Genomic DNA, 22,977 nt, shown 5'->3' with positions numbered 1-22,977 from the left:
GGTGGATAAAAGAAAGCTGGAGTAGCCATGCTTCTATCAGACAATTTAGATTTTAAAATGAAGACTGTAACAAGAGATGAAGAAGGGCATTATATCATAATTAAGGGGCCTATCCACGAAGATCTAATAATTGTAAACATTTATGCCCCCAAGTGGAAGCACCCAAATATATAAATCCATTAATCACAAACATAAAGAAACTAATTGATAGTGATACCATAATAATAGGGGACTTCAACACCCCACTTACAACAAAGGACAGATCATATAAGCAGAAAATCAATAAGGAAACAATGGCTTTGAGTGGCACACTGGACCGGATGCACTTAATAGATAATAGAACATTTCATCCTAAAAGCACATTCTTCTCAAGTACACATGGAACATTCTTCACAATAGATCACATACTGGGACACAAATCAGCCCTCAACAAGTACAGAAAGATCGAGATCATACCATCCATATTTTCAGACCATAGTATTATGAAACTCAAAATAAACCACAAGAAAAAGTTTGGAAAACCAAGAATACCTGGAGATTCAAGAACATCCTACTAAAGAATGAATGAGTTAACCAAGAAATTAAAGAGGAAATCAAAAACCTCTGGGATGCAGCAAAGGCAGTCATAAGAGGGAAGTATAGAGCAATCTAGGCCTTCCTAAAGAAGGAAGAAAGGTCTCAGACACACAACCTAACCTTACACCTTAAAGGACTGGAAAAAGAATAGCAAATAAAGCCCAAAGGCAGCAGAAGTCAGGAAATAATAAAGATTAGAGTAGAAATCAATGGTATTGAAACCAGAAAAAAAAAAACAAAAACAGATTAATGAAACCAGGAGCTGGTTCTTTGGTTCTTTGAAAGAATTAACAAAATTGATAAACCCCTATCCAGTTTGATCACAAAGAAAAAGGAAAAGACCCAAATAAATAAAATCAAGAATGAAAGAGGAGACATTACAACCAACACAGCAGAAATACAAACAGTAATAAGAGAATATTATGAGCAATTATATGCCAATAAAATGGGCAATCTGGAAGAAATGGGAAAATTCCTAGAAACATATAAACTATCAAAACTGAAACAGGAAGGAATAGAAAATTTGAACAGACCCATAACCAGCAAAGAAATTGAATTAATGGGGCGCCTGGGTGGCTCAGTTGGTTAAGCATCTGACTTCGGCTCAGGTCACGATCTCACAGTTCGTGGGTTCGAGCCCCGTGTCAGGCTCTGTGCTGACAGCTCAGAGCCTGGAGCCTGTTTTGGGTGCTGTGTCTCCCTCTCTCTCTGCCCCTCTCCTGTTCATGCTCTGTCTCTGTCTCAAAAATAAATAAACATTTAAAAAAATGTAAGAAATCAAATTAGTAATCAAAAATCTCCCAAAAAAATGAGTCCAGGGCCAGATGGCTTTCCAGGGGAATTCTACCAAACGATTATTTTTTTTTAAGTTTTATTTTATTTATGTTGAGAGAGAAAGAGTGAGGTAGGGGCAGAGAGAAGGAGAGAAAGAATCCCAAACAGGCTCTGCACTGATGTGGGGCTTGAACTCACAAACCTTGAGATCATGACCTGAGCCAAAATCAAGAGTTGGACGCTTAACAAACTGAGCCACCCAGGTGCCCCCAAACATTTAAAGAAGAGTTAACTCCTACTCTTTTGAAGCTGTTCCAAAAAACAGTAATGGAAGGAGAACTTCCAAACTCATTCTACAAGGCCAGCATTACCTTATTTCCAAAACCAAAGACCCCACTAAAAAGGAGAACTACAGACCAATTCCCTCATGAACATGGCAAAATATCTCAACAAGATACTAGCCAGTTGGATCCAACAATACATTTAAAGGGTCGGGGCGCCCGGGTGGCTCAGTCAGTTAAGCGGCCGACTTCGGCTCAGGTCATGATCTTGCAGTCCGTGAGTTCGAGCCCCGCGTCGGGCTCTGTGCTGACAGCTCAGAGCCTGGAGCCTGTTTCAGATTCTGTGTCTCCCTCTCTCTGACTCTCCCCCGTTCATGCTCTGTCTCTCTCTGTCTCAAAAATAAATAAACGTTAAAAAAATTAAAAAAAATAAAAATAAAAAAATAAAGGGTTATTCACCATGATCAAGTGGAATTTATTCCTGGGATGCAAGGCAATATCTGCAAATCAATCCATGAGATACATCACATTAATTAAGGAAAGAATAAGAACCACATGATCCTCTAAATAGATGAAGAAGAGAAAGCATTTGACAAAATACCCCATCCTTTCTTGATTAAAACCTTTAAGACAGTAGGGATAGAAGGATCATACCTCAAGATCATAAAAGCCATATGTGAAAGATTTACCGCTAATGTCATCCTCAATGGGGAGAAACTGAGAGCTTCTGCATAAAGTCACAACACTGTCCACTCTCGCCATTCTTATTCAACATAGTGTTGGAAATCCTAGCCTCAGCAATCAGACAACAACAACAAAAAATAATAGGCATGCAAATCGTCAAGGAGGGAGTCAAAACTTTCACTCTTTGAAGAAGACATGATACTCTATGTGGAAAACCCAAAATATTCCACCAAAAAAACTGCTAGAAGTGATCCATGAATTCAGCAAAGTTGCAGGATATAAAATCAATGTACAGAAATTGGTTGCATTTCTATACACCAATAATGAAGCAACAGAAAGAGATATCAAGGAACTGATTCCATTTACAATTGCACCAAAACTATAAAATACCTAGGAATGAACCTAACCAAAGAGGTGAAAAATCTGTACACTTAAAACTATAGAAAGCTTCTGAAATATATTGAAGAAGGCACCAAAAAAAAAAAAAAAAAAAAAAAAAAAGAATACATTCCATGTTCATGGATTGGAAGAACAAATATTGTTAAAATGTCAAAACTACCCAAAGCAATCTACATATTCAATGCAATCCCTACCAAAATAACACCAGCATTCGTCACAGAGCTAGAACAAACAATCCTAAAATTTGTATGGAACCAGAAAAGGCTCCAAATAAGCCAAAGCAATCCTGAAAAAGAAAACCAAAGCTGGAGGCATCATAATTCCAGATTTGAAGCTGCATTACAAAGCTGTAGTCATCAAGACAATATGGTACTGGCACAAAAACAGACACATAGATCTAAGGAACAGAATAGAGAACCCAGAATTGGATCCACAAACATATGACCAACTAATCTTTGACAAAGCAGGAAAGAATATCCAGTGGAATAAAGACAGTCTCCCCAGCAAGTGGTGCTGGGAAAACTCGACAGCCACATGCAGAAGAATGAACCTGGACCACTTTTTTACACCATACAGAAAATAAATTCAAAATGGATGAAAGACCTCAATGTAAGACCGGAAGCCATCAAAATCCTCGAGGAGAAAGCAGGCAACAACCTCTTTGACCTCGGCTGCAGCAACTTCTTACCTGACATGTCTCTGGAGGCAAGGGAAACAAAAGCAAAAATGAACTGTTTGGACCTCATCAAGATAAAAAGCTTCTGCACGGCAAAGGAAACAATCAGCAAACTAAGAGGCAACCAATGGAATGGTTTCCAAACACCAAGAAGATATTTGCAAATGACATATCAGATTAAGGGTTAGTATCCAAAATCTATAAAGAACTTACCAAACTCAACACCCAAAAAACAAATAATCCAGTGAAGAAATGGGCAAAAGACATGAATAGACACTTCTCCAAAGAAGACATACAGATGGCCAACTGACACACGAAAAAATGCTCAACATCACTCATCATCAGGGAAATACAAATCAAAACCACAATGAGATACCAGCTCACACCTGTCAGAATGGTTGACATTAACAACTCAGGCAACAACAGATGTTGGTGAGGATGTGGAGAAAGAGAAACCCTTTTGCACTGCTGGTGGGATTGCAGACTGGTACAGCCACTCTGGAAAACAGTATGGAGGTTCCTCAAAAAATGAAAAATAGAACTACCCTACGACCCAGCATTTGCACTGCTAGGTATTTATCCAGAGGATACAGGAGTGCTGTTTTGAAGGGGCACATGCACCCCAAAGTTTATAGCAGTGCTATTAACAGTAACAAAGTATGGAAAAATCCCAAATGCCCATTGACAGATGAATGGATAAAGATGTGGTATATGTATGACAATGGAATATTACTCGGCAATCAAAAAGAATGAGATCTTGCCATTTGCAACAATGTGAATGGGACTAGAGTGTATTATGCTAAGAGCAATTAGAGAAAGACAAATATGCCTTCACTCATGTAGAATTTAAGATACAACACAAATGAACATAAGGGAAGGGAAGCAAAAATAATATAAAAACAGAGAGGGGGAAATCCATAAGAGACTCTTAAATACAGAGAACAAACAGGGCTGCTGGAGGGTTTGTGGGTGGGAGGATGGGCTAAATGGGCAAGGGGCAATAAGGAGGACACTTGCAGGGATGAGCACTGGGTGTTATGTGTAGGCGATGAATCACTGGAGTCTACTCCTGAAACCATTATTGCACTATATGCTAATTAAAAAAAATAAATTAAAAAAAATAAAACATAAGTGAAGGAGAAGCTATTTGAGAAACTGAAGACTTGGTCAGGAAGAGAAAACAAGTTATTCCCATGTCATTCAGTAGAAATATATTTAGAATAATTAAAAACTAATGCAGAAGGCAAGAGTATAAAGTTAAATGGTTTTGAGTCAAGAAAAATTACATAGGTTTGATTTACCTAAAAGTCTGTTCAGATTACCAAAACATCTGAACCAGAGAATATCGTAACATTAAGATCCATGAAAAATTGTGAGTAAATACTGTATCTTCTTTAACAAAGCACTGATAGCAGATGATATGAAGCATAGAGTGTAGGTGAAAAAAACAGCACAAATGGTCAATAATATGTAATTACTGACTGGTAAGAAAGTGACATTAGGATGAGGCTTTTCAAAAATTTGAGGAAAAAAAGTTAAAAATAGAAAAAAAAAGGTTGAGGCTTTTATTTTCACTTATTAGGTGAGCAAACATTTTCAAAGATTAGCATTGTAATAAGTTGGATGAGAAAAAGGTATTTTTTTGTACATGCATGAGAACATAGATAGAGCTCTTTTCAAAAAATTTTTTAAGTTTATCTTGTGAAAAGAGAGAGAGAGAGCAAGAGCACACATGTGAGCAGGGTGAGGGGCAGAGAGAGAGGAGAGAGAGAATTCCAAGCAGGCTTTGTGCACTGTCGGCCCAATGTGGGCTTGAACCCACAAACCGTGAGATCATGACCTGAGCTGAAATCAAGAGTCGGATGTTTAACCAACTGAGCCACCCAGGTGCCCCAGATTGAGCTTTAAAAAACAAATGTTTATTTACTTTGAAAGAGAGAGAGCATGAGTGGGGAAGGGGCAGAGGGAGAGAGAGAGAGAGAAAGAGCCTAATCAGGCTCCACACTGAGTGTGGCTCAGTCCCACCACCCTGGCATCATGACCTGAACTGAAATCAAGAGTCACATGCTCAACCGACTGAACCATCCAGGCACCCCAGGTTGATCTTTTTTGAAAAGCTTGTTGGTTTTCTTCTGCTAAAAGTCTTCAGTCTGATGCTCTTTGACCTAATAAAGCCGCTCTCGGGATCTCTCAGGAGGAAATCCTCGTGTCGGTGTACAAAGCTTATGCACAGAAGTGCTCGGTGCTGCAGTGGCCAAAATTGTGAACAGCTCACATTTCCGCCGCAGTGAGAGAAAGTGAAAGGTCGTGGGAAGTCTCCTCTGACAAGAAATAGTTCCGGGGAGTATTACAGGCAGAAAGGCAGTCTGCAGACAGCGCCTGAGTCTCACACAGAGAAGAATCCCTGGAGGTCCTGCCCGGAGGCTGCAAAGAGCGGGCGGAGGGTTCCCTCTGAAGGCTTACCTCCTGTTCGGACGTTCCTGTTTCTGGTGTCAGGAGGTGGCATTGCCTCAGCAGGGAGGCGGGCAGGCCGCTGACCTCTGCCCTGGGGTGAGGCCACGTGCTGACCGTGGCCCTTGCCTTGCAGGTGGCCTGTGCCGAGGGCTTCCTGTATGCGCTCACGGTGCCCCAGCTGCAGCTGCGGTCCAGGACTCGCGTGTTCCCGAGCAGCCCCACCAGTCTCCTCTGCTCTCCTGACTGCCAGTGGGTGTTTGCTTCAACCCAGAACTCAGACCTGGGCCCGAAGGTCAGTGGTGGGCTATGTCCCTTGCTCGGGGGGCCTGGCTTTGCGCACGTAAGGTGGTGGGGCCTGTGCCCAGGCTTGTGGATGCGTCTAGGAGGGTGGCTTCCGGTGCAGGACCAAGCCCGCCAACAGCACCGGCACCTTGACGGGATGGTCCAGGGACAGAGGAGGCATCTGAAGCAGACCGCAAGCAGATAGGACAGGAAAGCAGAGGCATGCCAGGGACATGCGCTGCCCCAAACCACCAGAGTCATTGATTTGGTTGTCCTGGTACACCGACCGACGCGGGACTGGTGGGCGAGGCGTTTCCCGCCAGACCAGACGGGCTGGTCCCAGCAGTCTGGGGGTGCACAGGTGGTTCCGGCAACCCTGTAAGACAGAGTGAGGTCACTGGGTGTGGGTCTGCGGCGCTCCTGGCTGGTTGTCAGCGGCATGGGCCGTGTGATGGTGTTTCCCCAGGTGTTCCACACTCGCTCCCTGCTGTGTCTGGTGGAGGATGAGCCTCCCGTCTCCACCACTCTACCCATCTGGCTGACCTCCAGAGCCTGCTGGGCCCCTGACGAGACAGCCAGGCTGATGGTGACGCACAGAAATGACAACGGCATGCAGCTGGTCATCACCACCTACGAGCTCAGGACCAAGCAGTCACGGGAAGGGGTAGACGTCGTGGGTAAGGATCCCCGTACCAGGACTGTCACCGTTGTGCTGTGGTGCTTCAAGCACAGATTGCTCAGGTTTCCTTCGGGCCACTTTTCTTCCCTCTCAGTGAATACAGTGGCCCAACAATTGTTTTGTTGTTTGTGATCGTATGTACTGGCCGAGTGACTGAGCACTTGCTGTGGGCAGGGCCCTCTCTGTGGCCCTGGAAGCCAGACAGTGACTGCTGGCCACGTAGTCTCACCTCCTCACTGCCTTGTCACAACTCTGACAAATACACTCTTCTCAGTCCTCAGTGTGCACAGAGGTGACTAAAAGCCACAACCATTTCTTCCCCAAGGAGCTCCTAGGCCAGCAGGCAAATAAGACCCACAGTCATCTCCTTTTCTGCCTTCTCTGTCTCCCAAACCACACGTCACTGTGCCTGGCCAGCCCTGTGGCCCTTAGCATTTTTTCTTTTATATTCTGTTCATTTGTTTTCATATCATCATTTGACAATAAACTTTACTCTGAGCTTCCTAGCACCTGAGGAAAAAAGGGAAATGGGATGTGTAATATAATCCCTTGTCTGATACAAGCATGCATTCTTCAAGAGAGGTAATTTTTGGGGTGCCTGGGTGGTTCAGTTGGTTGAGCGTCCAGCTTTGGCTCAGGTCGTGATCTCACAGTTCATGGGTTTGAGCCCCGCATCGGGCTCTGTGCTGACAGCTCAGAGCCTGGAGCCTGTTTCAGATTCTGTGTCTCCCTCTCTCTCTGCTCTTCCCCTGCTCATGCTCGCTCACCCCCCCCCCCTCTCAAAAATACATAAACGTTAAAAAAAAAGAGAGAGGTAATTTTTTTTTCCTGGTGCTAAACAGCATAAGGAAGTGATCCAATTAATTGTTTTTATTTTTTATTTTATTTTATTTTTTTTTTAATTTTTTTCAAAGTTTTTTATTTATTTTTGGGACAGAGAGAGACAGAGCATGAACGGGGGAGGGGCAGAGAGAGAGGGAGACACAGAATCGGAAACAGGCTCCAGGCTCCGAGCCATCAGCCCAGAGCCTGACGCGGGGCTCGAACTCACGGACCGCGAGATCGTGACCTGGCTGAAGTCGGACGCTCAACCGACTGCGCCACCCAGGCGCCCCGCAATTAATTGTTTTTAAATGAGGAACGCCATCCAATATAAAAGATAGTATTGTCAACAGCAGTTTTTCGCAGATGTTGTGAATGTCACAGTTCTCATGTAGCCACTTCTTACCTCACCCTGCCGTAGATGGGGAAGCGCGGGGGGCCCATTCCCTGGAGGGTATGTGTGCAGGTATTGTCACTTCCACATGCATATTGCCTCAAATCTTTGTAGTGCCCGTAACTAGGGTGTTGGCATCGGTGTTGGAGAGCTGGTGAAGGGGAGGCTCCGGGGGGTAAACGCTTGGGTTGGGATTGAACGTAGGCGTGACCGCAAAAGTGCTGCTCTTTTCAGTGCCACGCACGGCACATTCGGTGAGGCCCGTGTGCTCTGGGCCCCCAGCTGTATCACAAGATGACAGTCCGTGTGTTTTTCTCTCACAAAGTACAACAGATGGCAAGTTTCCTCCTGCCCAACTCCATGATACCTCCTCACCTCATGAAGGGCCACGGCTCTCAGGTGATCCTGCTGGTGTCCGGGTCGGAGCTGGCGCTCTTCACCATCCACGGGGTGCAGCTGGCAGCCTTCCAGGACCACCAGAGGCCCATCACGTCCATGTGGGTGGTGAGTGTGGGCTTGCCTGTGTTGCACCCCCACCCGAAGAGCCCGTGGCCCCACCTCACCTGGCTTTTCATTTCAAGGACCAGAGCCGAGTCATCACCGCTTCCTTTGACCTATCCCTGCGAGTCTATGTGTGGAATAAAGAAACGAAGCCTCCCGTCCTCAAGAGCTGCTATCACCTGCTTGGGGGCTCCCACAGATGGGCCAGGTAACTGCTTCCACTTTCCTTCACAGTGGCCTCACCCAGCCTGCCAGCGGCATCTGTAAGATGGCCATTGGAAAGGGTGAGACTGTGGCTTGGGTCTTAGCTCCGCCATTCCCTCACTGTCTGGGCACCCGAGGCAAGTCACTGCTCAGGTGCTATTTCCTACTGTGCTTAAAAAAAAAAAAAGATGCTAAGCATCATGTACATTATCTCCTCTAATGTACAAAGCCACCACCTGAAGTTGGTGTTACCCACTTTTCCAGATGAAACAGAGGCTCTGGGATGCGGATACTTTGCTCAGAGTCCCCCAGGGACGCGTAGTGAGGCCCAGGTGGGCCCAGCACCGCCCTGCAGTCCAGCTCTCACGTGATTCCGAAACCATATACCACGTACAGGTGGTGGTGGAGTCAGTGGGGGTGAGATGGTGAAAGTCCCGAAGAAGGCAGTTTTGCTTTGGGTTCTGAAAGTAGTGTTTGGAATCACTTATGTTTCTTCTTGCCACAGTGAGTTCTACAAAGTAGACAGGCCGTGGATCTTACTCCCCCGGCCTGCTCACGACAAGAGTGCTGACAGCCATCAGTTACTTGGTATGAGGTCTGGGGTAAATTCGACCTCCTGGGGCAAACATCTTACCTTCGTAAATGAAAAAACACTAAGCCCAAAACCAAATATTTTAAAAACTAGATTTCTATAACCTACTTCGTTTCTGAGTTTTCAGTTAGTTGTCATTTGAAGATGATTATTAAAGCAAACTCCTAATTAACACAGAAGAATCTTCATTTTTAGTAAACAACTCAACTTTCTGATAAGGTAAAGAATTAACTAGAGAGTCAACTTAAATCTTAACGACAACTGGCCTGTAAGTCGGTTTTAACCCTCTCTCTTAAATTTCTAAACAAACTGTACTGGACAGGCTGATGCTCTCTTTCTTATTGTTTTTTAAAGTTGATTTATTTATTTTGAGAAAGAGAGTATGAATGAGTGGAGGAGGGGCAGTGAGAGAGAGAGAATCCCAAGCAGGCTCCGTGCTGTCAGCACAGAGCCTGATGCAGGACTCCATCCCATGAAATCATGAGATCATGACCTGAGGTGAAAGCAAGAGTTGGACACTCAACCGACTGAGCCACCCAGGCCCACTGTGCCCCCCGCCCCCCCCTCCACCAGACGCTCCCATTCTGAGAAGGACTTGGCATCTTCACAGTTGCTTCTTCACTCAGGATTCCTCCTTAAATTCCTTTGAAGTTCGAGGCCACGTTCACATCTGTAGGTGCTGTGTTTTTGCTAGTTAATGCCCCAGTGCTGTTACCCCTTCAGGCCCCTGCCCTCAGCGTGGGGGTCTTGCAGCCTTGTGGTGCTGAGTCTGTGAGTGACCAGAGGCCTTTGCAACAAGCCTCTCAGGTGGGGGAGGTCCCGATTTATAGGCCGCAGACACTCAGACTGTCGGTGATGGCTTCCTTCTGCAGCGGCAGGAAAGCCTCTGTCTTCTGGGGGACACACAGCACACACACTTGTCCTCATGGTCGCTGAAAAGAGGCTGGGTGGGGAGGCTGCCTGCCAGGGATTGTGCTCCCATGTCGGCCTCAAAATACACTTTTTGTCCTCTCTTTTCTGTACGCGTCTTTGAAGAATTCTCTACATCATTACGGAGTGGTTAGAACAGCCTCTCACTGAAATAACACTGTTCTCAACTTAGCAGGCAAGTGGCACTTTTAGAAATTTATTTTTTGCATGTCTTTTAAAACACATACCCATGCATTACACAATACATCCATTCACTGACATGACCCTGTTCCTTCATGCTGAGCACGTAGCACTCTTAGAATCTTCTTTTTCGTATGTGTTTTTACACACTGAATTACACGGATGTAGAATGGTGAACACATCCTTCACTGAAATGACACCATTCTCAATGTGACAAGTAAGTAGGACACTAAGAAATATCTTTTTAAAAATGTGCTTTAGGGGCACCTGGGCGGCTCAGTTGGTTGAGCATCCGACTTTGGCTCAGGCCACGATCTCGCAGTTTGTGGGTTTGAGCCCTGCACCAGGCTCTGTGCTGACAGCTCAGAGCCTCGAGGCTGCTTTAGATTCCGTGTCTCCCTCTCTCTCTCTGCCCCTTCCCCACTTGTGCTCTGTCTCTCTCTCTCAAAAATAAATAAATGTTGGGGCACCTGGGTGGCTCAGTGGTAAGTGTCCAATTTCGGCTCAGGTCATGATCTCACGGCTTGTGGGTTCGAGCCCCATGTTGGGCTCTGTGCTGACAGCTCGGATCCTGGAGCCTACTTTGGATTCTGTATCTCCCTCTCTCTCTGCCCCTCCCCCACTCATGCTCCATCTCTCTCTCTCCCCTTCAAAATAAATAAACATTAAAAAAAATTTAAAAATAAGTAAATATTAAAAAAATTAAAAAATAAATATAAATTAAAAAATAAAAATAAAAAATGTGCTTTAATCAGGACCCTGGAATGAATCATGATAATGAATTATGCCCCATTCCTAATTGAAAACAGATTCCTCAGGAAATCCTTAGTTGAGTGGTAATTTCTCTTGGGGAGCTTCATTTGACAACAAGAAATCCTGCCATCTTGTTTCATGCTGTTCCCCATAAATTTTTTCCAGCATCTTTTGAATGCTGCAAGACATAACCAGTACTTTCTGAGAGCTTTTCAGTTTCCCAAAATGTTATCATCTGTGAATACCTACTGATTCTCTAAAGAAAACAGGGAAGACAAGTATGTTAACTATAAATTTACCAGCAACCTAGCTGCATACTCCCAGGTATCTACCCAAGAGAAATAAAACTTATGTCCACACAGAGATTTGTACATGAATGTTCTTAGCTTTATTCAACATACCCCCAAAGTGCAAATACTGTGAGTGCCCATCTGCTGGTAGATGGATAGATTCAGTCGGGAATCTGACTCCACAGTGACAGAGAACAGCTTTTTGACACGGACACTGTGGGTGAACCACAAAAACGTTGTGCTACATGAAAGAAGCCAGATGTGTGAGACCTCGTTGTGTGATTCCATTTACATGACCCTTCTAGAAAAGACGAGTCTGTAGAAACAAGGCTGCCTGGGGCTGGGCGTGGGAGGGGATTCACTGCCGACGCGCCCCACGGATCCTCTGGAGTGATGGAAATCCAAACTGGATAGTGGTGATGGTTGCACAACTCTGCACACTTACTAAAAATCAATGGACGAAAAAAGACTAAGGAATTCTCTAAAGAGAATAAGAAAGGAAGCAGATGCTGGTTCAACTTTTCTTGCCAACAAACCGTGAGGACCACTGGCTGACTGACTATGCTGCCTGCTTCCTGCCCAGCCCCAGTGTAGACTATCCAATGCTGCAGTTTTCTGAGAGTCTGGAGATGCCACCTTGCATTCTTGATACTAATTTCTAAGTTAAGTAGAACTTCAGTTGCTACTTAAACTCAGTAAGTCAGTGTGGAATTTACTCCAAGCTAAAAGGTATTTCATAAAAGTCAGAGTGGCAGTGTTTTTAGAAGCAATCTATAGCCAGAAACAGCTTCTGCAGGAAACTCCAATCCCTTCTGTGGTTCGGTTGGTTTGGTTCTCTCACCGGCTCATTCTCTGTCATGCTCAGAGCAGCACTGTCTGGTCTTTCTAGGTGAAGAGAACACTGTAGAAAATGATGGCCCCATTAGCTCCTGCATTTGTCTTTCACTGAGACTGGTCAGGAATTGATGGGCTGATTCTCACTTCCAGGGAAATGACTCTACCCTGCCAAGATTGGATTAGATACCAGTTCTTCTCTATCAGGAGATGTTTCTAGACCAGCTGGAATCGTTGCGATTCGGGCAGCTACTGTCAGGAGGGCCCCAAGCTGTTATCCCCACTCCAGAATGTGATCATCTTGCTATCTGTTAGAGTGAACACAGGTCTCAACACAGACGGGGTGTGCTGGCTGGAGACAGTCAGGATGTTGCACTCCATTCTCTGTGTAAAGGCTTAGCTACTTAACCACATGTCTCTTCCTCAAATTAACGTGCAACCTGTCCCTTCCTTTCGCAGTGGATTCACCCATGTGGAAGGCGACAGTATGAGCATTGTAGGTGTGGAAGCCAGAAACATTGGGACGAGTATTCTGAGGTCATATTGCTTCAAAGTGCAGCGTGGCTCAGATGACTGCATCAATTGAAGATGATCTCACTTTGGTGAAGAGCTTGTCTACATACAGACTAAATGATGACTTAACACCATTGAAACAGAAATGAGCAATTCTCAGATACCTGTTATGGACCAGGCACTGTGCTATGTGACTTTTTTTTAATCCTCACAAACCAGTTAAAGAGGTATGATGTCTCTGTTTTTCAGATGAGGAACAGGACCAGTAATGGGAGAGTAACCCATTATTGGCCCGTTGTCCAGCTGCCACGCCACCTGCCTAAGCTTGTTCAGATAGTAAGTGGTAGAGAGGAGTGGATGCCAGAAGGCCCAAGTACAAGGGCCTGGGCTTGTACCATGATTATTTTGTTGTTAGATATGTAACGAAGTAAGGACATGGTTTTTCCCCCCATTCTGTTATGTGCTTTAGGCACACGTTAATAAATGGTTGTGTGGCACCACACTGCCCAGCTCTAGGGATGCCATTCTGTGTCTTGTACAGATGGCATCCCTGGAGTTGGTCCACAGGGAGGCCCTGGCTGCTTTGGTGGGTGGGTCACCGGGGTTCTCAGCTACAGGCAGCAGGGACAGAAAGCTAGCTAACTAACACCAAGAAAGGAATTTACTGGAAGGAGATAGAGAAGTGTGCCGGGTCAGCGGGGGGGCTGGAGAAACAGATCTGGAACCGTAGGAAGCAGGGCCTGTTCCAGCAGTGTCTGGCCTACCGTCCCTGTTTTCCCCAACACTTCCACGCTGCTGCCACTGCATCTGTGGCACTGACACCGTCTGAAAACTTACCAGCTGCTTCTGGGGAAGGGTGACTTCAAGGCTGGGAACACCAGGATGTGAGTGTGATTTTCTGACTTTGCCGCAAGCCCTCACCATCCAGGCCAGGATGGGAGAGTCTGACCCTTTAAGCTTCAATAGAGCAGCTCCCAGTCCAGACTCACACTGTGAAAAATTCTTCAAAACTAGGAAAAGTTCCTGAGAAACAGACAATGAGGATGAAAAGCTCGCTACCGCAGCCTGCCACTTCAGCTGTCCAGTACCGATACCCCCTTGCCCAGTACTTGCATGTTATACCCAACACAGCACCTGTGTCCCATATAAGCCCAGACGCAGTTATTTACCCAAGAGGAGATCTGTGTCCTCCCCCTTTTGAAATCTAAGATTTGTTTTGGGGTAATTTTACATTTACAGAAAAGTTGCAAAAACAGGGCAGTGGATCCCCATATATCTTTTGCTCAGCCTCCCCTCGTGTGAATACCTTACATAAGGTGGGCATTTGGAAACCCAAAGTCTTTGTCAGCTTGAAGTCAGAACTCTCTGTTTGTCCCATCACAGTCCTACCGGGTGTTCAGCGGTCCTAGTGCATCCTGCTTACAGCCATGGGGGAAGGGAGAGGAGGCAAAAAATTCGCTGCAAAACACACACACATGACACAGCAAGAGAGGAAATAGCTGTTCAGAAGATAAAGGGAAGATTCAGGTAAGTTGAGATAGAGGAGTTTTTGCTGAAGACACGGGAAAGGGGTTGGAATGTTGGCAAAAGAGGGGAGGTCCGATAAGGGACTGGTGAGGGTACAAGCCACCCGAGAGGCATGGACATGTGATAGCTGGGGAAGCAGTGTGGTCAGTTCTTAGGGAAGGCAGCCCACCAGGGCCTCATGTGTGCTGGCAGCAGCATTAAATGGTGTCACATCTGGGTGTGGTGGCCCTGCCCAAGGACAGCTCTGTGGTGCGGGAGGCTTAGGGAGAGAGTTGCCCTAACTCGAGCATGGGAGACTCTTGCAGAAACCATGTGTTGAGTCTGGCAGATGGACTCCTTAGGGAAAAGCAACATCTATGAGGTGTGATGCCACAGCCTGGGGGAAACACAGGAAGTGTGTCCTGCTCCCAGGTACTCTAAATCCAAGTTCTGAGGCTTCTTTCCCTTTGAGGGCTGATGCTGCTGGGGAGCATGAGGGCCTTAGCAGCACCTCTGATTCCTGCCAGCAGGTAGATCTCAACCTTCCTCAGAGCCTCTGTTACTGCAGGTGCAGCCCAAGATATTCTGTATAAGTACAGAAAATACTGAAAAAAATTCCCTAGTTCTTGGCCACAGGTGACGTCTTAACAATTTCTAAAATATTAATTACTAACTATAATAATGCCTTTTTAAAAAGACAGTTACCACAAACACAATCACTCTTTAAGTTCACTTTTATTTTTTAAAGTTTATTTTTATTTATCTTGAGAGAGAGAGGAAGAGCGAGAGAATCGCAAGCCGGCTCCATGCTGTCAGTGCAGAGTCTGACACAAGGCTTGGACACACAAACTGTGAGATCATGACCTGAGCTGAAACCAAGAGTCAGGTGCTTGACTGATTGAGCCACCCAGGCGCCCCTAAAATTCACTTTTAAGTAATTGATGGGTTAAGTAGAAAGTACAAAATAACAAAATAAGAATGGAAGATAATTTTCTTAACTGGATAAAGGGGATACAAAAGAGCAAATATGCTTAATGGTGAGTAGTCAGAAATGTTTCCACTGATGCTAGAAACAAGGTAAGTGTGACATTGGTCACCACCATAATTAAGTATTGCCCTACAGGGGGAGGAGTCAACATGGTGGAGAAGTAGGGGGACCCAAAGTTCCCTTGTCCCTCAAACATAGCAGTATTGAGGCCAGAAGACTTGGAATTCCAGGCTACAGAGTGACAAAAACATCTCCAGGGGCCCATGAGGATAGCTTGGCAGGCCATAGGTGCATGACTGTGAATTGGGAGAGAGAAAATGGACAGTGTAGGCATGGAGGGGAGGAATCCCCTTCGGTGGAGAGACAAAAAGAAGAGACTGTGTAGGATTGTATTTGGACAAAAGAAAAACGTCCAGACCATAGACTAGGGAACAGAAAAAAACGGAGAAGGAACAAATTCCTAACACAATCCAGGGTTGCAGGGCTTTCTCTGGACTGGGGTCTGCTGCCCTACGCACGTGCCCTGGGGGAAGGGGGAGGCAGAGCCCAGCCCTGGGCTCAGTAGCCAGCCCAGAGGTGCAGTCAGAGGAGTCCTGTCCCTTGAGTGCTGTGGGAAGAAGGTATATAGCCTCCAAGGACAAAAGACCCCGCAGGTGCCCACCAGCCAGAAGCCCTTTGTCATCTGGTTGGGTAGAGTGGCACGACCCCAGAACCGGGGCTTGTGGAGTGGGATCCCTTAAGACATCAGGGTTTGAGTCCCAGCCGAGTGCCTGGGAGGTGTGGGAGACTCTGGAGTGGGACAAACTGGCCTGCTTGTGCCCCCGCAGCACTGTGAGAACAACCTGAACAGAGTGGTCTGGGACACCCAGTCCGGGAAGGAGAGACTGGGGTTTCACCATTTTTCTCCCTATCCAACAAGGTGGGGCTTCAGGGAAGGGACAGCAGGCCCACAGTGGAGGCGGGACTCACCTCTACAAATTGTGCCCCTCCATGCCTGGTAACTGCGTATCTACAAGAGCGGGATTGATGCGGACAAATCAGACAGCCTCTCCTCCAGACCAGCACAGCCACCGACTCCAAGGCACTGTCCTATATTGGTCCAGTGGTTTTGCATTTTCTGATTATTGGTCAATTCTTCTTATAGATTATATACATATATATTATTATATGTATACACATATATCATTATATGTATATATGTGTGTGTGTGTGTGTACATATATATGTGTATATATGTATATGTATGTGTATATATACACACACACACATTTCTTCCTCATTTCTTTCTTCCTCATTTCTTCCCTTCTCTTTTCTGGTTGTCCGTTTGTTTAAGCAGACACTTTTAATCTAGTCTTTTTACACCTATTCTGTATCTCCTTTATTTTCCTCTCTCTCTGGATTAAACCATGTAGTTTCTCTGATTCTCTCCCTGGTCAATTTTTTTTTTTCTTTTCTTTTCCTCACCACCATCATTTCTCTCTTTCTATGGGATAAGGCTTCTTCCACCACCACCCCCCTTTTTAAAATTTTTCCAGGGTCACTTCAGTGAACAAGTCAAACCACAACTGGTAGAAGATCCAAACCGCCACTATGAGTAAGAAGAGAAAGCAACCAGAGTCACAACAACAGAGAGCACGCAACACACTCCAAAAACACCTCCTGAAGGGTCAGGCCCTGGACAGTGTATGACCCCTTTTTAATATAGTAGTGCTTGTAGGTGCAGGACACATAACAAGCTATTAAAATACATGAAGGATAGAAAACTAGCCCAAATGACAAAACGTAACTCTCACTAAAAATTCCAGGAAGAAATGGCAGCTAGAGAATTGCTCAAAACAGATAAAAACAATATAACTGATCAAGAATTTAGAATAATAGTCATAAGATTAATAGCTGGGCTTGAAAAAGCATAGAAGACAGCAGAGAATCTATTGCTGCAGAGATCAAGGAACTAAGGCATAGTCACGACAAATTAAGAAGTGTTGTAAATGAGGTGCAAAATAAACAATGCAATGACAGCAAGGATGGAGGAGTCAGAGGGGAGAATAAGTGAAATAGAAGATGAAGTATGGAAAATGATGAAGCTGAGAAAAAGATAAGAAAATGCTAGACCATGAAGGGAGAATTAGAGAACTGATTCAGTGAAATGTAATAATACCCATATCATAGGAGTTCAGAAGAAGAAGGAGAGAGAGAAAGGGGCAAAAGGTTTACTTGAACAAATTGTAGTTGGGAACTAACCTAATCTGGGTAAGGGAGCATAAATCCAAATCCAGGAGGCACAGAGAATTCTTCAGAATCAACAAAAATAGGTCTTCAACATGGCATAACATAGCTAAACTGGCAAAAACAAAGATAAAGAGAATTCTGGAAGCAGTTGGGGGAAAACAGGCCTTAACCTATAAGGATAGACACATAAAGGTAGTAGCAGACCTGTCTACTGAAATTTGGCAAGCCAGAAGGGACTGCCAGGAAATATTCAATGTGCTGAATAGGAAAAATATACAGCCAAGAATCCTTTATCCAGCAAGGCCATCATTTAGAAGGAGAGATTAAGTCTTTCCCAGACAAGAGCTGAAGGAGTTCATGACCACTAAACCAGCCTTGCAAGAGATCCTAAAGGACACTCTGAGTGGAATGCTGTAAAGACTACAAAGGACCAGAGACATCACCACAAACATGAAACCCACAGATAACACAGTGACATTAAGTCCCTATCGTTCAGTAATAACTTTGAATGTGCATGGACTCAATGCTCCAATCAAAAAACATAGGGTATCAAATGGATTAAAAAAAAAAGATCCATCTATATGCTGTCTACAAGAGACTCATTTTAGACCTGAGGACACCTTCAGATTGAAGGGGATGAAACACCATCTATCATTCTACTAGAAGTCAAAAGAATGCTGGAGTAGGCATACTTATATCAGACAAACTAGGTTTTAAACTGAAGACTGTAACAAGAGATGAAGAAGGGCATTATATCATAGTTACAGGGTCTATCCATCAAGAAGAGCTAACAACTGTAAATGTTTATGCCCCCAACTTGAGAGCACCCAAATATATAAATCAATTAATCACAAACAAGTAATCTTATTGATAAGAATACAGTAATTGTAGGTGACTTTAATACTCCACTTTAATACTCCTCTAGGCAGGAAATCAATAAAGAAACAATGGCCTTGAATGGTACACTGGACCAGATGGACTTGATAGGTATATTCAGAACCTTTCATCCAAGAGCAGCCAAATACACATTCTTGAGTGCATATGGAACATTCTCCAAGATAGATCACATACTGGGTCACAAAAAATGAAAATGAAAACACGACGGTCCAAACCCTTTGGGATGCAGCAAAGGCAGTGCTAAGAGGTAAATACGTTGCAATCCAGGCCTATCTCAAGAAATAAGAAAAATCCCAAATACAAACCTAGCCTCACACCTAAGGGAATTAGTAGCAGAGCAGCAAAGAAAGCCCAAAGCCAACTGGAGAAGAGAAATAATAAAGATTAGAGCAGAAATCATAATAAAAAAAAAAAACAGTATAACAGAGCAATGAATCTAAGAGGTTTTTTTGAAAGGATAAACAAACTGGATAAACCCCTAGCTAGACTTCTCAAAAAGAAAAGAGAGAGAACCCAAATAGATAAAATCATGAATGAAAGAAGAGAGATCACAACTAATGCCACAGAAATGCAAACAATTATTGAATATGAAAAATTATATGCCAACAAACTGGACAACCTGGAAGAAATGGACAAATTCCTAGGTGCCAACACACTACCAAAACTCAAACGGGAAGAAATAGAAAATTTGAACTAAATCAGTTATCAAAAATCTCCCAACAAATAAGAGTCCTGGTCCAGATGACTTTCCAGGGGAATTCTACCAGACATTTACAGCAGAGTTAATACATTCTTCTCAAGCTGTTCCAAAAACTAGAACTGGAAGGAAAGTTTCTGGACTCATTCTATGAAGCCAGCATTACCTTGATTCCCAAACCAGACAGAGATACCACTAAAAAGAAGAATTATCCCTGATGAATATGGGTGTGAAAATTCCCAACAAGATACTAGCAAATCAAATTCAACAGCACATAAAAATTATTAACCGTGATCAAGTGAGATTCATTCCTGGGCTGCAGAGCTGGTTCAACATTCGCAAATCAATCAGTGTGATACATCACATTAATAGAAGAAAGGATAAGAACCATGTGATCCTGTCAACAGATGCAGAAAAAGCATTTGACAAAATACAGCATCCTTTTTAAGTAAAAACCCTCAAGAAAGTCAGGATAGAAGGAACATACCTTAACATCATAAAAGCCACATATGAAAAGGCCACAGCCAATATCATCCTTAATGGGGAAAAACTGGGACCTCTCCCTCTGAGATCAGGAACATGACAGGGATGTCCACTCTCACTGCTGTTGTTTAACATAGTGTTGGAAGCCCTAGCCTCAACAATCAGTCAAAACATGAAATAAAAGTCATCCAAATTGCCAAAGAAGTTAAACTTTCACTTTTCACAGATGACATGATACTCTACATGGAAAACCCTAAAGACTCCACCAAAAAACTGCTAGAACTGATACATGAATTCAGCAAATTTGCAGGATGTAAGATCAATGTACAGAATTCAGTTGCATTTCTGTACACCAATAATGAAGTGACAGAGAAATCAAGAAATTGATCCCATTTAAAATTGCACCAAGAACCTTAAAATCCCTAGAAATAAACCTAAGTTGCAAAAGATCTGTATGCTGAAAACTTTAGAAAACTTATGAAAGAAATTGAAGAAGATACACAGAAATGGAAAAACATTCCATGCTCATGGATTGGAAGAAAAAATATTGTTTAAATGTCAACACTACCCAAAGCAATCTACACATTCAATGCAATCCCAATCAAAATCGCACCAGCATTCTTCTCAGAGCTAGAACAAACAGTCCTAAAATTTGTATGGAGCCACAAAGGACCCGAATAGCCAAGGTAATGTTGAAAAAGAAAACCAAAGTTGGAGGCATCACAGTCTTTAGCCTCTACTACAGACTTTAGCCTTTGCTACAAAGCTGTAATCATCAAGACAGTATCATATTGGCACAAAAACAGTCACATAGATTAGTGGAATAGAATAGAGAACCCAGAATTGGACCCACAAATGTATGGCCAACTAATCTTTGACAAGGCAGGAAAAAGTATGCATTGGAAAAAAGAGAGTCTCTTTAGCAAATGGTGCTGGGAGAGCTGGACAACAACATGCAAAAGGATGAAACTAGACCACTTTCTTATACCATACACAAAAATAAACTCAAAATGTGAGGCAGGAAACCATCAAAAACCCTAGAGGAGAAAACAGGCAACAACTTTTTTGGCCTCAGCCACAGCAACTTCTTACTTGACATATCTCTAAAGGAAAGGGAAATAAAAGCAAACATGAACTATTGGGACCTCATCAAGATAAAAGTCTTCTGCACAGCAAAGGAAACAACAAAACTAAAAGGCAACAAATGGAATGGGAAAAGATATTTGCAAATGACATATCAGATAAAGGGTTAGTATCCAAAATCTATAAAGAATTTACCAAACTCAATACCCAAAAAACAATCCAGTGAAGAAATGGGCAGGCAGGAGACATGAATAGTCACTTTTTCAAAGAAGACATCTAGATGGCCAACAGACACATGACAAGATGTTCAACATCACTTCTCATCAGGGAAATACAAATCAAAACCACCATGAGATACCACCTCATATCTGTCAGAATGGCTAAAATTAACAACTCAGGAATGAACAGATGCTCATGGGGATGTGGAGAAATGGGAACCCTCTTGCACTGTTGGTGGGAATGCAAACTGGTGCAGCCACTCTGGAAACAGTATGGAGGTTCTTCAAAAATTAACAATAGAATTATCCTATGACCCAGCAATAGCACTACTAGGAACTTATTCAAAGGATGCAGGAGTGCTGATTCATAGGGGCACATGTACTCCAATGTTTATAGCAGCACTATCAACAATAATCAAAGTATGGAAAGAGCCCAAATGTCCATCAACTGAAGAATGGCTAAGAAGATGTGATTTATATGTACAACGGAATACTACTTGACAATGAGAAAGAATGCAATCTTGCCATTAGCAACAACGTGGATGGAACTGGAGGGTATTATGGTAAGTGAAATAAGTCAGTCAGAGAGAGACAGATATCATATATTTTTACTCATATATGGAATTTGAGAAACTTAACAGAAGACCATGGGGGAAGGGAAGGGGGAAATAGTTTCAAACAGAGAGGGAGGTAAACCGTAAGAGACTCTTAAATACAGAGAACAAACTGAGGGTTGATGGAGGGGCAAGGGAGAGGGAAATGGATGATGGGCATTGAGGAGGGCACTTGTTGAGATGGGGCACTGGTTGTTGTATGTAAACAATGAATCATGGGAATCTACTTCTGAATCCGAGAGCATACACTGTATGTTAGGTAACTTGACGATAAATTGTATTAACAAAAAAAAAAAAGTATTGCCCTGGAGGTGCTGATTAATTGTAAAATTTTTAAAAATTAAATTCTAAAAATATTAGAAATGGATGTTTTTTGTAATTTCCAAACAGTACCTTCTCCCTTAGAAACCTAAGAAAAGCATTAGAATTAGCAAATCAGCATGATTTGAAAATAATATTTGAAATCAGTGTAACATATTGAGATCAGTGTAATAATAATTAGAAAATATGATAGGAAAATTATCCCATTTGCCACAACACTGGCAACTATGATACCTTGGAATAATCTAAAATGAAAAAAACTTTATGAAGAAAAAACACAGCTTTTCTAAAGGAATAAAGAATAGAGAGATAACCCATGTTCATGATAGAAGAATTACTACTTTTAAGAGGCCATATATTGAAAGCAATACTGATAAAATTGCTACCGTTTAAAAAATAGAATGTAAAAAGATGATTATCTGGTTTATATGCATCTGTACAAGTACATGAGTAGTCAAGACAATCTTGCAGAAACAAAAAGGCAGAGGAAGGGGTAGACCTGCCCTGTGAATTATGAAGACAAAGTTAAATTTTATCATTGAGACCAGCAGCATCAGTGCATGAATAGACAATAGAGGATCAAGAAACAGACCTATGTATATTTTGAAATTTGGTATACAATAGGTGACATTTCAAATCAGAATGGAGAAATGATGCTTCAGTAAGTGATCTTGGAAGGACCGGCTATCCACATGGAATGAAGCAGATTCTTTCCTCATACTGTGCACAAAAATAAGTTTTTTATGTGTGAAGGATCTAAACTTTCTTTTAAGTTATAGGGAAAAAATTAGAAAAGAGTAGGCTTTTAAAGCAGGATTAAATAATACAAAAGCAAAACTTAGAGCAAAATAATTAGTCTATATAAAGATTTAAATCTTTTGTACAAGTGACACCATAACCAAAATTAAGACATGCTGTTGACAGCAACCCCTAAATTGAGCAAAGAAGAAACATAATTTGCAGAAGAAACCAAATCCTAAAGTACAGATAAAGTGCTCAAAATCATTAGTAATCACAACAAAATAAAACAGTAATGACCTATCACTTTTTACTATTAGGCTGGCCAATAAAAAGAAAGAAAGAAAGCTGGATGATGCCGAGTGTTTGCAGACGCATAGAGATA

At 43.1% G+C, this 22,977-nt stretch overlaps 1 protein-coding gene across 1 annotated transcript in view; it reads left to right on the top strand.

Moving 5' to 3' along the window:
* The window catches only part of LOC132663426 (F-box/WD repeat-containing protein 12-like), a 50,769-nt gene extending 32,798 nt beyond the window's left edge, over positions 1-17,971 (top strand). The window contains exons 6-10 of the mRNA XM_078436092.2: positions 5,978-6,136; positions 6,593-6,803; positions 8,347-8,525; positions 8,603-8,730; positions 12,765-17,971. Coding sequence (XP_078292218.2) covers positions 5,978-6,136; positions 6,593-6,803; positions 8,347-8,525; positions 8,603-8,730; positions 12,765-12,891 — 804 coding nt within the window. The 3' untranslated portion in view covers positions 12,892-17,971. The remainder of the gene's footprint in view (positions 1-5,977; positions 6,137-6,592; positions 6,804-8,346; positions 8,526-8,602; positions 8,731-12,764) is intronic.
* The last annotated feature ends 5,006 nt before the right edge of the window (positions 17,972-22,977 follow it).

The sequence above is a fragment of the Panthera onca genome, chromosome D4 (assembly GCF_046562875.1).
Source record: "Panthera onca isolate mPanOnc1 chromosome D4, mPanOnc1 haplotype 2, whole genome shotgun sequence".
Lineage (NCBI taxonomy): Eukaryota > Metazoa > Chordata > Mammalia > Carnivora > Felidae > Panthera > Panthera onca.
Note: the sequence above shows the minus strand (reverse complement) of the source record. Positions and strands in the feature narration are given on the sequence as shown.